The sequence below is a fragment of the Colletotrichum aenigma genome, assembly GCF_013390185.1.
Source record: "Colletotrichum aenigma strain Cg56 chromosome Unknown KSG_Cg56_contig01, whole genome shotgun sequence".
In the NCBI taxonomy this organism is placed as follows: domain Eukaryota; kingdom Fungi; phylum Ascomycota; class Sordariomycetes; order Glomerellales; family Glomerellaceae; genus Colletotrichum; species Colletotrichum aenigma.
This window is the reverse complement of record NW_023500907.1, coordinates 4,636,889-4,650,768: the sequence shown is the minus strand read 5'-3', so window position 1 is coordinate 4,650,768 and position 13,880 is coordinate 4,636,889. Positions and strand designations below refer to the sequence as shown.

General features: G+C 54.5%; 5 protein-coding genes across 5 annotated transcripts; 3 read left to right on the top strand and 2 right to left on the bottom strand.

Annotated features, from left to right (window-relative positions):
- Positions 1-386: 386 nt before the first annotated feature.
- On the top strand, positions 387-1,814 carry MAK11 (the record flags this gene model as incomplete). The annotated part of the gene is made up of 1 exon (XM_037316472.1): positions 387-1,814. One exon carries the CDS (start codon positions 387-389, stop codon positions 1,812-1,814), a length of 1,428 nt encoding a protein of 475 aa, XP_037186103.1.
- Positions 1,815-2,142: 328 nt separating this feature from the next.
- On the bottom strand, positions 2,143-2,757 carry CGCA056_v001210 (uncharacterized protein; the record flags this gene model as incomplete). Its single annotated transcript, XM_037316471.1, has 3 exons — positions 2,143-2,423; positions 2,534-2,620; positions 2,715-2,757. 3 exons carry the CDS (start codon positions 2,755-2,757, stop codon positions 2,143-2,145), a joined length of 411 nt encoding a protein of 136 aa, XP_037186104.1.
- A 1,933-nt stretch (positions 2,758-4,690) lies between these two features.
- NSG2 lies at positions 4,691-5,889 on the top strand (the record flags this gene model as incomplete). The annotated part of the gene is made up of 3 exons (XM_037316470.1): positions 4,691-5,461; positions 5,513-5,838; positions 5,886-5,889. The coding sequence occupies 3 exons, from the start codon at positions 4,691-4,693 to the stop codon at positions 5,887-5,889; spliced, it is 1,101 nt and encodes a 366-aa protein (XP_037185134.1).
- A 525-nt stretch (positions 5,890-6,414) lies between these two features.
- CGCA056_v001208 (uncharacterized protein) lies at positions 6,415-7,016 on the bottom strand (the record flags this gene model as incomplete). The annotated part of the gene is made up of 2 exons (XM_037316469.1): positions 6,415-6,602; positions 6,788-7,016. The coding sequence occupies 2 exons, from the start codon at positions 7,014-7,016 to the stop codon at positions 6,415-6,417; spliced, it is 417 nt and encodes a 138-aa protein (XP_037185133.1).
- A 4,132-nt stretch (positions 7,017-11,148) lies between these two features.
- Positions 11,149-12,807, top strand: LONRF1 (LON peptidase N-terminal domain and RING finger protein 1; the record flags this gene model as incomplete). The annotated part of the gene is made up of 1 exon (XM_037316468.1): positions 11,149-12,807. One exon carries the CDS (start codon positions 11,149-11,151, stop codon positions 12,805-12,807), a length of 1,659 nt encoding a protein of 552 aa, XP_037185080.1.
- Between the last annotated feature and the right edge of the window lie 1,073 nt (positions 12,808-13,880).

Below are 13,880 nucleotides of genomic sequence, written 5' to 3'. Positions count from 1 at the left end.
ATAAATGCCATGCACCACCGTTCAAGTCATTGGTTGGGCTGCAGCTGCTTGACAGTCCTCACCAGACGGCACCACCTGAGTGCTCATGCACCAACCGGGCAAAGGTGGGCTTTTCTCATCTCAACAACACTACTGAAAACGGTCAGCCGAGATCCAGATTCCGCTGGTGGGGGGAAGATCGTTGTCAGTTTAGCTTATCGATACGCGATAGCGATAAGACCTTGCGCCCAAGCCGAATTTTTTTTCTTATGATTTCTCTCGAGAGGCTCGAGCTGCCTGCTGCATGTGAGAAGCGTCGCAACCTTTTTTCCCCTTTTAATCTGATCTAACGACAGCCCCAAGAACCTTCCAAATTCTTAAACGGACGACCGCGAAAGACAACAGAAATGGCTGGCAAAAGAAAGAGAGTCGAAATAGCGAGCGCGCCTCCTACGAAGGGCGCTGCGCCTGCGAAGAAAGCCAAGCCAACCACGAACGGCTCTGCTTCGAAAGAGGACGATTCGGCCGAGGAGTTGACAATCCAGATTGTCGCCGGCTCGTACGATCGCGTTCTGCACGGTATCACCGCTACTATCAAGCCTGAGGGGACGGTCGGATTTGCCGACACATTCCTCTTCAGCGCACATACATCTGCAATCCGCGCCGTTGCGTTGTCGCCTATTTCAGCTCCCATTCCCGGCCAGAGCCAGAAGGTCCTGCTGGCATCAGGAAGCACCGACGAACGAGTCAATCTGTACAACCTATCTGCGCATCCCCCGAGCCGGAAAAGACAGGAGCTTCTCTCCTCCGTTGCTCCCCGCCCTATCCTCGAAAACCCCAAGAATCGCGAATTGGGCACGTTATTGCATCACACATCGAGCATCACCAAGCTGGTGTTTCCTACGAGGTCTAAGCTACTTTCTTCAAGTGAGGACTCGACAATCGCCATCACAAGGACAAGAGATTGGTCTGTTTTGTCGACCGTTAAGGCGCCCAAGCCCAAGGTGATGGGCAGGCCCAGTGGTGACACTGCTCCTTTCGGCGGAACGCCTTCTGGCATCAACGATTTCGCCATCCATCCCAGTATGAAGTTGATGATCAGTGTCAGTAAGGGCGAGAAGAAGATGCGGTTGTGGAACCTGGTAACTGGCAAGAAATCATCTGTCTTGGAGTTCAGTCGAGAGCACTTGCAACAGCTCGGAGAAGGAAGGCATTCGACTGGTGAGGCTCGCAAGGTGGTCTGGGGTTCGGCGGACGATGAGCAAGAGTTTGCGGTCGGCTTCGATCGTGATATCGCCGTATTTGGCATGAATTGCGAAATCAAGTGCCGCGTCATGCCGGAGCCCCGAACCAAGATCCACGAAGTTTTCTATGTTCCTGTTGAGGGCGAGAAGGAAGAGAGCTTCTTGGCTGTATCGACTGAGGATGGCCGCGTCCTGTTCTTCTCTACCAAGGAGAGTGACCTGAACAAGGCCGACGAGGAGGGGAAGCTATCTACAGCCAAGCTGATTGGCCAAGTCGGCGGTAAGGAGGCAGGTGTCTCGGGCCGCATCAAGACGATGGCCGTATTGGAGACGAAGGAAAAGGACTCGACAGCTTTGATTGTAATTGGAGCCAGCAGCGACGGCAAGGTACGAATTTGGAAGGTCGGCGTGAAGGAGCTTGTTGCAGGAAAAGGCAAGCAAGTAGGCAGAACATTGGGAACCTACGACACACAAAACCGCATCACGTGCATGGCAGCGTTTACGATGATACCCCGGCCGGAGGGAGTGGAGGAGAGCGAAGACGAAGCCGAGGAGGACTCTGAGGATTCCGAGGACGAGGAAGACGAGTAGTTGCACGTAGCTATGTGATTTGGATGAGAATAATATATCAATTCAAGACTTGCGTCAATCTGTCTTTTCGAACTTGAGTGCACGACTGGCCTAGCCGGCACGACGCGATGAGGTGGCGGAGAGAAGAATGGGTCCGAACGACCGTCGGCCGGCACGACGTCAGAAGATTGGCTCGTGCGGGAGTCCCGCTGATCGGCGTTGAGAGTGTCTCGCATCAGTCTGCAGGTGGCATGCTCTTCCCAGCTGTGTTTCTGGCGCACGAGTGCTTGCAGTTGAACGCTGGAATGCCTTGGAGAGTCCGCGGACATGGAGCTGCCAGTGCGGCGTTTTAATGCACACTGGTTTGCACAGTTACCCACCCCCAAAGGCTCTGGGGGATTCGATGCTGACCCCGATGTTGAAGACTACAGTTAAGAGAGATGCGCGCTCGCCAGGGCTGACGAGGGAAGAGAAACGAGCAGTTTAGGGCAAACGCAGGCTTGGCAAGATAGCGCATGCCACACATGCGTATGTAGGCCACAGACGGGGTAGCACGTTTGTCTCTGGTTGAGACGAAGAGGCGCCGTCTAGTGTGCAATTCAACTGTGGGAGGTTCACGTGCAGGGCAGTCTGTGCGGGCGGGTTTTACGATGTGCGTAATGCATAGAGGAGGAGACACTGACATTCCTGAGATGCCTTTGCCCCGGGCCGTTGAATGAGGGAGCGCGACGAGGCAATGACTACCTCTGCACTAGAACCCGGCGGGGAGCAGGGCTGCCGCCAGTTCCCGCTCGTCCTTCGTTTGTTTCTGGGCGTTGGCTGCAGATCTGAGATGAGTATTATTAGAGTCCCGTTCGAAGGGTCTTTTCTCCTCTAGTGGTGAGGTTTTTTTTCTCTTCTTCAAAAAGGTATGATGCTTGCCGTCCCCGTTTATTTTCTCAACGCTCGCAGGGGCCTTGCGCATTGAGGGGCTAAATACGCGGACAGCTCACATTCAGGAACCGACGGGGACGGGCAAACTAATTGGCTGACTGGTTCCGTCTCAACCTCTCTCTCCCGTCTGACCCGAGACTTGTTCGGACGTGCGTATTCGCAGATTTATCTGTCGATAACCTTGAGGCATGGACCTTGAGTATGAGGCAAGGGATAATTCGTCGCCGTCACAGTCATAGTCATGGGGACAAGGGACTGATGGTTTATGGTCAGCTTTGCAAATTTAGGTAGGTAGTTATTGTGAAGGGGAAAGAAAACACACCAAGGAACCCGGCTGGTTGCTCAAGGGAACGGAGGGGACGGACGCTGGAGGGGGGGAGCGGGCTAGCAGAGTGTGGGGTAGCGGCGAATCAGGTGGCCAAGAATGTCATTTCAGGACCCAATCTGGCGTGCACCAGTCATGTGGCTCCACCGGAGACAATCCCATTGCTTGCAGCTGCGCCTTGGCGCCAGTCCCCTAGCTCCAGCCTCCAGCCTCCAACCTCCAACCAGCAGCTAAGGGGGGAATCTTTGCCTGTTCAGTCTTTTCGTCCAAGGGAACTTGCAGAGGGGAGGATTCGTTGAGCCTGGTCGAGTCCTTTGGTGTCTCGCTGCAGCTGCAGGTATGTCTGTCTTCGGGCTTGTTATGTTGTGTTGTGTTAACTGCAGTAAACCTATGGATGCAATGGAACTGAGCTGCTGTGGGTGCCGTACCATCAAATGGAACTGACGAGTTGCAGGGTAGGCACCTTATAGTGGGCCTACATAGTAGAGCTGGAACACTATTCGTGCAAACCTACAAAGCCAGACATGTGAATATTTCTCTTTTCCTCGCCCGTCCCTCCCGCTCTCTCTTTCCAAATTCCATCCTCCAGTCGAGTCGAGTCCAGGCCATCCTCGAAGAACCCCTCCTTTCTGGTTATTCCCGTCCCCCTTCTTCCTGCACAGTTACGGCATCGTGTTGCTGCAAACAACGCGCCTCCGCTCCGGAATACATTACCTGCTGCTGCCGGGAACACCCAAGCCACACAGCGCGGAGACCACACCACCACCACGCCGAAATCCCCCCGTCTCTCTTTCGCGTCGCCCGCATCTGTTTTACCGGCTTGTCTCCCCTCTCCGTCCGAGAAACGTGCCATAAGCGATTGCACATAGCACGAAGCACGCACGCAGAAAAGTGGCAGTCGTAGCAACCTGATACTGCGGTGGCTGCCGCGGGATACGGGTCCCGACGCCGATAGCTCGTAGTCTCCGCGAACTGACCTCTAAGAGATCATGCCGTTGCCGCCTCCTTCATTCCCGTCACCCTAGCATTAACTCGCCCGCACTGCTGTCAGCAAGACGCATCAGCATACCTACAGCATCGCTCCCCTCTGAATTGCATATCTTATTCTGCCTTCTTTAAGATCTTCCGTCGTGTCCGCATTCGCAACGTCTCTCCTCGCCAACGCACCACTATCTCGCAGAGGACGCCCTGCATCAGCTCCTCCGAGCTACCGCTGCCGCCACTCCTCCCTCGTCGCGTGCCGCTGAGTCGACCCTCGACTGCCCAGCGAAACTCCGTCCTCGAATTGCAGTCTCACATACTTTCAACGGACTTCTCGTCAATAACCAGTCCTCCTCCGTTCGTCCAATCCTTCGCCATCCTACATCGTATCTTGGTTTGAGGAGAATCGTATCTGAGCCACGTGAGACGAGACAATCTTCTCCTCGTCCGAAGTAGTTCGGTGACGACAGCAAAATCCTCCCGGTCCTTGGTCAGCAGAGTTAGACTTACTCGTACATTTCATTTTTGCCGGTAACTACAAGGCGCACCATCATCCCTCCCGTGAGCACATCATAAAGCCCCAGCGCCCACCTCGGTGAGAGTCGTATCGACGTCCTGCTAATAGCCTCAGTCGCAGAGCACCTCTCAATCGAACGTCATGTCTGACGACGGACCCCCTTTGTTGCGGCCCATCCCCCGCCGCCCCTTCGACTTCAACTACACAAGCCCTACTCCCCCAGAAGACGCCTCGTCCTCCCCAGGCCCGAATCCCGAGCTTGACTTCTCGAGATTGCACAATGGCCAAGCTTCGTCGGATTCTGGCTCCTTGCCCCGCGCGCAGTCCATCATGAACTTGACGTCCTCCACGTTATTCGGCATATACTCTCCGACGACCTATGGGAGCCGCGACGGCAACGAGAGGGACGAGCCAGACACACCATGGGGAACAGGGGCACAAACCCCCATCAAGCGCCCTAGCGTGGACGACACGACATTCGAGCTCATGAAGGATCGCTCGACTCTGCTGCGCCGACGCTCCTCATATCGTGGTACCAAGCAGCCACCGCCCTCAACCGCAGCCTCCACGCTGTTCACAACCTTCAGAATAGCCCTTCTGTTCATCATTGGCATGGGATACGGTGTTATGGTTACTAGGTTGCAGAACGAACATCGATTCTCGTCATTCCAGGTCGAAAGCATCATAAAACCAAGTTATAACTGGCAATACCTTTCATTATGGGGTCTGTCGGGCGTCGTCCTCGGCGGCCTGCTCCCTTGGTTCGATGGTGTGTGGGAGGAAACTTTCGGAAAGGAAGAGGAGATAGCAGAAGAGAGGGAAAGCCCGTCTCCTGAAGACGCCAGCCCTGTCAAGGACTGGGCGTTAGTTGTTCGGAGTATCGGAGCCTTTGTTGGTATTGTTTTTGCCATTGTGAGTCACTCTGTCTGCACCATTGGGTACTTGAAAACTGACAACCAACAGCGTAAACTCCCATGGGCCTCCACCCTCCAGGTATCCCTAAGTTTGGCTCTCGTCAACCCATTTCTATGGTATTTGATTGACCGGTCAAAACCCGGCTTTTTGCTGTCCATGGCAGTTGGGGTGACGGGATCGGCGGTGCTCTTGGGCATCAACCCCAACGTGATGCCTACCCCTTCATCCCTCACCTGCCGGAACGAGTCTGAGAGGGCTTACGCGGAGCCCATGACGCTGGGCGGTCTGGCAAGCCAGGAGACCATCGAGACGGGGATTTGGATGTTGAGTGTCTTGTTCTGCAGTTGCGTCTGTTTTGGAAACATTGGCAGGCGGTTAGCTATCAACAAGTCAGCCACCGCACGGGGTCGCTGGGCTGGAGTTAGATGAGGGCCGAGAGATCACATTTATTTGCTTCGGGACTCTACGTAATTACGGCTGGCTGGTGGTCTTCTTGTATGGATTGGCGTCGTCGAGGATGCGGAACGGTGGACATATCAGGTACGAGTTTTGAATATCGACTACGAGTAGTAGAGTGGCTTTCAGTAAACATGCCACTTGTGAGAGAGGCGCAGCATCCATCACATAACCGACGCGTGGACACTCATGCCCTGGTTATGCGGGCAAACCGCAATGTTTCGTCACGCGAGCCTAATCTGGGCAACTCTGGTCAGCACATCACCAGGTAACGACGCGACAGAATCAATTACTACATCCTCCTCTTCGCCGTGTTTTCCCTCCTTTCTCCATATCCTTTCTCCATATTCCTTGCTAGGCATCTCTTTGACGCTCGCTCTAGCTGTGTCAGTCTTGCGCAATGCCCAGTGCCTACCATTCTATACTGATCCCTCATCGTATTTTGCTTCCTCCTTTTGCTAATGTCTATTTTCATGGAGCCTCGGATTTGCTGGCTACCTGGCCTGATTGACGACTTCAATAACGGCCTGGGATTTGGAGGTGACATCGCTGCCGTAATCGACCTGAGGAAGACCCATCATGGTCAGGAGACGCGGGGTGCTGACCAACTCATTGACGGTGACGGCTCGGCCGCAGACATCGGCAAAGGATTCGGCGGCAGCGGCGGGGCCGGTTGACAGACCTGGGATCCCCATGTTAGTGGGCAAAATTGCTCTCTCGGCATGGCCCGCGCGGGCGCGGTCAGCAGGCAGGGCGGCGCGGATGCGGGTGCGGGTGCGGGTGCGGGTGCCTGGTGGATTGATGCACTGCCTGCCGCCTTTTTTCTTCTCCTCTTTGTGTATGCTAGTGCCACGGGGCTGTTCTAACCAGATTGCTGCCGGATCTGCTCCGGGTATTGCACGGGCTCGCCATCCCGGATGTGGTCGAGTTCGGTCATGATATACCGAGACCTGCTGACAAAGTCCCAGACGTGAAAGAGCCCACGGTGGGGGTTCTCAGGGTTCCAGGCCGGGTGGGCCTCGATGGCGATGATGAGCTCGGAGAGCCGTTCGATGATGGTGGCCCGGACTTCGGGGGAGGGAAGTTCAGCTGACATTTCGAATCGGGAGTTTGGGTACGGTAGAAGAGTTGTTGAGGCAGAATTTAAGGGTGAAGACCAGGTGAACCAAAACCGTTGCCAAGCGATGCTGCAAGCAGACAGACAAACACTGAACGAAGGTAGCCAGGCGTTAAGGGAGTTGATGATGGGAACCGAAGACGAAGAGAGAGAAAGAAAAGAAGTGGAAGTTTGGAAGCTGATGCTGGCTGAATTAGCAGTCACAACCCAAGTTTCCTAATCTGTGACTTGTCGGTGAGGGTAAGCAAGGGTTTGGAACGCGTTGCCGCGTAGATGTGGCATGTTCCCATCGCACAGACTCAGCTAGACAACAAGCCACCGCCTTCGCTTTCAATTTTTAGGTTGCGTTTGCTGGGGGGGAACCGAGAATCCAGTGGGGTCGAAATGGCGGGATTGGGCTGAATGGAGGGGTTCGAGGGGTTGATGGGGTCGAAATGGCCGGTCCAGAATCGAAGATCTGGCCCGATTCTGGAAGCTCAGTTGCGAAGTCGATACGACGAATCTCGGATATGGTTGCACAGATAATAATGTTGTCGCAACGATAATCAGCCAACCATGCCAGCTTCCGTCAAACCCCCCCCCCCCCCCCCCCCCCCCCGGCCCCAGAGCAATAAGCCACACGATCTTCGTACATGCTGTGAATGCGACACAACTAGGTTGGAATATATCTCGAGCGAGGCAACGAGCCTAGTCCTGTCCTCGACGTCCTAACAGTATGCAAGCCTTCGGGCTTTGAGTCGGAGACTGGGATCATGCAAAATGTCCGGTGAGAACCAAATTATATCGGGCAGCCTGTGAGGCTGAAGCAGCGGAACAAAAGAAGTTTCTGCGTAAGAGCTCGTCTCGCATTGCTGTTGTGGGTAAGGTGCTCGTGAGACGGCGCTACAGTGGTGCCGAAGTCTGGGGCGAACTCAACCTAGCAATTCTTGAGAGAAATGGATCAGCGCCGATACACAGTGGTTAGGCCGGGACACTCGGGTTCCTCGCAAGCGACCATAAGGCTATCAAGTTCGTGGTGAGGCAGGTGACGGCGCACACGGCGGCATCGGCATGCAAGGCGTTTGTAGACAGCGGTAGGACCGCGGGCGGCTAGTTGCGTGGCAACAGAAAGGGCGTGATAGCTTCAATTTAGTGCCCCAAACAGACGTACGCGTTCCGTCAGTAGCCTTGTGCGCCGCTGCGCCACGACAATGGTTGGGCGAGGCTGAAATCGAGATTGCTGCTCGACGCGTCCTAGACCGAGAAGGGTAGTCACGTTGACCAATAATTGTCGAGGTTTGGGGGTAGCCAGAGTCTCGAGGCCGTCCTGGTTTCCTGTCCGGGACTGCGATCAGCCGTAACCAGGGCTAACAACTGGAACTAGGCACCTAGGGTCCATCAGACGACCGAAGCTGACCAAAAAAGTCATGTTGCAGATGCTCTGAGAGATCCGAGACACGACACATCAGTCGAAGGAAGAAGAGCAACTGCGACGACAGCGACTGCGCTTGTCAGGGCCACGGGGATTGCCTGGGTTCGTCCCCGAGGGCGTTTCGGGGAGGGGATGTGCATAACGTAAGGCCGGGAAGGTACAAAGGGGGAGTGGTGTTGTTGGCGGAGGCAAAAGTAGCGCTGTCATGACGCACTGGATCTGAGAAACGAGGTGCATCTGAGTGGGCGCCGCAGCGAACAGGGCGACGAAAAATGCTGGACCCTGGGCTTGTACGGGCTGTCTGGGTGCGTGCATGGGCTAGCGTCGATGGCTGGACATAAGAGAACGGAGCGGGATCGTTTTCTACAGTTGTGATCACTTCATCAGAGGCATCTTCGTCCGACTCAACACAGAGGAAAAAACGCAGTTTCTGTGTGGGAATACGGGCCACGGCCCAAGGTGTTGTCTCCGGTTTCCCTGCTGGAGGAGAGGCGTCTGTCCAATACCGGGTACCGTCCAAGTCGCGGTACTTGTCGGCATGGATTGGGAGTGTCGACGGCCATGCTTGCTGATGTCAGGGTCCTGGGGCTTGCTCGCATCGAGATCTCTGGTTGCGGCCACATGAATTGGCAATGCCGAGAGTGGTATTCCGCCGTGGCTGCGAGATTACTGATTCTGCAGTTTGGTGGAAGTTGGCGAACGGGTTTTCATCCCTTGCATTAGATCCGTCCTTCTTTATTACATACAGCAACAACGATGATAACAACCACAAACCCAAGCCCGTCTGTTTGCTGCGTGTGATCCGCATGGAGATGTCCTGGCCGAGGTGCTGAAAAGGGAAAATACCTTCTTTGCTCGAAGCTACACTCTCCCACCCGCCTGACACTTCGCCTTGCCGGCGAGATAGAGTCTAGTGCCTGCAGCGGCAGCACCTCAGAAGCAGCCAGGGCAGCCAGCCGCACATCGGAGGCGGACCGCCGTCCGATACAAGTGTCTTAATGGACGTCCACGAAGCAGTCACGTGGCGTAGAGAGGGACGTCTCACTCAATGGATGAGGTAAGCAGCTGCGTCGCACTACCTGCCTTAGGTAGTCACCTTCACTTACCTACCTAGGTGCCTCAAGGTGTGTGGGAGGACGGGCTTCCACTGCTCAATGGCGTCATACAGTGTACCGTTGTGCTGGAATCCGACACTTGGAATCACGACTTCCTGGGGCAGCAAGAGGCGAACAATCAACAAACCAGATGTGTACATGGACAAGAAGTGTAGAGCAGCAGTGCGGCAAGAGACAACATCGAAGGCGATGATCGGGAATGAAGAGACAGATGCCGAGTTCAGTAATGTACGGTCCAACGTCCCAACCATAAGGTACTTACTTGGGTGTTGTTCTCCACCAACCTAAGGTACCTACCACATGCTGGGTCCCGCCCAGATGGCGGTAGCGTTTTGTTCAGAACGCTGCATCTCCACTGCAATCGTTGGGTCGGTACGGATTGGCTTAGTGGCTGACCCCAAGCAGCAGTTGGGTCGTTCATGTTACCAGCAATTGATCCGCCCGCCGTTGAGAGAAAATGCGAGCGAGCACCTGGAGTCGTGTTAGCGCAGTGCAGCCAGCCGAACGACAAAAGTCAGTCCCCTCCATTCAGACCCGCGGTGTCGTCACAGCTAGCCCAGGATTCGTCTACTGACAACAGGCCGCTAAACCCTTATTCGCCTAGACGCAAGGGGCCCCGTCCAGGGCACTTGGAAAGCCCGCCCATGCGCCCTCGTCGCCTGCCGCCAGAACCTGGGAACTTCAAAGTACCGGTACTTGACAGCTACTTTTTTCCTTGAACATCGACATGGGCCGCCGGGTCTGTTGCTGTCCGGGGGCGGCTCTCTTCTCTTCTTTCTCTCAATGTTGCGCGCGCGCGCGCCGATGCCTCCTCCCACTCATCCAGCAGCAGTGCAGATGTTCTTGGGTCTCGACTCGTATCTCCTCTGGCTGGCCTCTTGTCTCTGGGATTGGATTGGGTGGCCACCGTCTTAGTACCCCTGCTCCTGTTCTCTCTACCTACTCATGCTCTTGCTCGCAGGCCCCTGACCTTTCTCGAATTTCATTGACCTCATTGCACGGCCACACCCTCCCAGAAACACCCCTCCAAATCCACTCAGACACCCAGCGGATTGGTAACAGGACGTTAAATGTATGACGCCTGCCTGCGAATCTATTCCATCGTTACTTCGCGCTCCAAACGTACTCTTCATATGCTATCCACGCCTACCCGGTACATGCATGCCAGCACTCCTCCAACATCTAGCTCCGGCCCTCGGTCAACTAGCTTCGCCGGCGCCCCTTCACCTGGCCGCTCTTGATCTCGTTCAGGCGCATCATGAGATCCGCTCGTTTCTGGAACCACTGCAGCTCTGATGATCTCGCATATATGACCCCTGGTCGCTATCCCCCCGTCACTTCCCTGCTGCTGAACCACTCATACGTCCAAGAGCTTACCGGAAAAAACCACCACGAACAGTTGTCTGCTTTGGACACTTGGCGACAGCACGCATAGAAACACCGAGAGGTTACCACAAGAGAGACTTTAGAAGAAAGACGCGGAAAGTGTCAGCTTGGAAGTAGAGGCTACGAGACGAACCGAAACCCTCCCAGATACCCCCGAGACGAGTCACCCGCGCCAGCGCCGTGCTGGAGGAGACGCTTCATGTCCTCCGACCAGCCCCGGGTCGTCGAGAGCAGACCATCGGCCTTGACGTCCAACCCGGTGCACGAAGCCGAGGACGAAAAGGACCATGGCACTGTCGAACGCCCTCTGCTGGCCGATCAGGTTCGAGATGTTATTCGCTTGATCCAGTGCCGGAAGTGCTCGCGCCCGCTCCGAGAGCCCGTTACATTCCCTTGCGGCAGAAGCCTTTGCAGAGAATGCCTCCCCGAGACGCACGCCCGAGAAAACATATCGTACCCAGCCACACCGGGCAGATTACAAGGCTTCGAATGTCCCTACCCCGGATGTGGTCGCAACCATGCGGTGGGCGATTGCGGTGTTGACGTTATCCTCACCAAGGCAGTCAACAACTTCAAAGCAGAGATTGAGAAGGCAAGGATGGCGGAAACAGTCGCCGAAATTTCCTCTCACATTGTCATACAACCATCAAATCATGGCGATGGCGACACGAAAGAGCAAGACCATGAGACGACGTCGAGAGTCATCCGTGGGGGCCCGCTGATCGCGGTTTACACACTTGCTGAAGAGGGCGATTTGGACTACAACTCTGACATTGCCTTTGCTGAAGTATCTTCCCATGGTGATGAGGCCGCTACTCTGGACACTAAGACTTTCTCCAAGGTCAAGGAATCTGTCAGGACAGAAATGGACTGTCAGGTCTGTTATGCCTTATTTTACGACCCCTTGACGACGGTCTGCGGCCATACCTTCTGTCGTTCATGCCTGCATCGGGTGTTGGACCACTCTTCATACTGCCCCATATGTCGGAGGGGCCTCTCGGTCAGCCCTTTACTGTACCGAGAATCTTGTCCGTCAAACGAACATCTCAAGACTATGATCCAAACCTTTTGGGCCGACGCTGTCCTCACTAGAGGCGATGCGTTGGCTGCCGAGGCATTGAACAGACATCGGGAATTTGACATTCCGATATTCGTTTGTACGCTTTCATTCCCCATGATGCCAACATTTCTCCACGTCTTTGAGCCACGATATCGACTTATGATTCGGCGAGCACTTGAAGGCGATCGAACTTTCGGCATGGTCCTTCCACAGCGGCCGCGCACGGCCAACGACACTCATTTCAAGGAGCAAGGTACTTTACTGCGGATCGTGAACGCGGAATATTTTGCCGATGGCCGTAGTCTCATCGAAACAACTGGCATCTCTCGGTTCAGGATCACAAGACATGGTATATTGGACGGGTACCTGGTAGGGAAGATTGAGAGGATTGACGACATCTCCATTGCGGAGGAGGAAGACCTGGAGGCGGGTGAAACCCAACTAGCTCTGGAAAGATATGAGAGCGCCAATACACATCAAAGCGAGGACTCGACGACAACGCCCCCTGTTACAACCACACCCGAAGATCTTTCAAAGATGCCAACGAGCGAGCTACTGTCGTTTGGCGTGTCATTTGTTGAGAGAATGCGGCAACAAAGCGTGCCTTGGCTGGCACAACGGATGCTCGCAATCTATGGAGAATGCCCCAATGATCCGGCACTATTTCCTTGGTGGTTTGCCAGCATCCTGCCTGCTAAGGAGTACGAAAAGTACAAATTGCTCGGCACGAGGAGTGTCAGAGAGAGACTGAAGATCTGCTGCGGCTGGGTCTTGGAATGGGAGTCAAGTAGATGGTAAGTGTCCCTTGCCCAACTCAAGCTTTCCTTTGGCAGTCATCCCTGCTTTTGAGTTTGATCGCATCTTTTTAAACTCCGCTTCGGTCCAAACTCCCCCATGGGGTTGAGGCTGAACTGGAGGCGTCGCTGCCCCCGTTTGCTTGTTATCAGACAATGAAACAGACGGGCTAAGGTGCAGAATCTCTCAGGGGTGCCCTTATTGACGGCCGCTCAGGTCCCTCTCAGACTGCAGAATCTTCTGATGCCGGGGACTAGTCCAGCCAACGGTACTGCATGTCATACGCGAGTGGCCTAGGTGTTTTATGCCGGCCGGAGCCAAGGAAGCGACAGGGGCTTGCGGGCGCTCTCTGTGCCATGCCTCTTCAAGGAGAATATATACAGGAGGATGAACATGTTTTCGCATTTGCATGGTAGCATTGGGCATGAGCTAGGACACTTCAACGCATTACATCATGATACAGATACCAAATTGGGCTATGCAAGTATGCTACTAGACAGCTATGTCTAACGGAAAGTCGAGGACCACTGCAATCTTTCGGAAGTGAATCATCGTTCTTCACGTTGTTATAATGTGGCGCCCAAAAGGTATCCGAAGTCTCCGGACGTCAAGACAGGTTACAGTTATCTGCCCTTTGCGAATGCCTCCCACAAGACATATCAGTCAAGTTAAACATTTCTGCGTCGAGTGGTTCAATCATTACTTCAACACGAGCTCATGTTCCTGTACGATATGAGCCAGAGATGGGCGGCACTCACAAAACACAGGAGTGGTTGGCTGAATGGAGGCATTGGAGGTTATGTCCATGTACTTTGGGAGGCAAAGTGACGTGCGGGATGGGAAAGAAACAGGTGCTGGTGCGCGAGTTACTCTTTCCCGAGACTACATCAGTCTGCTCTTTCATGTCAATCATCGTCTAGGTAGGTCACGTCGCTCTTGCCTTTTCTGCCGAGAACCAGTAGCACCTTCCTGGCCGAGTGAAAGACAAACTCTTCTTTTTCGTTTATCCGTTCGAGAAAAAAAACTTGCTACTACATACCTCGCTTCTTCCCACCTAACCTCGATACTTCACATTC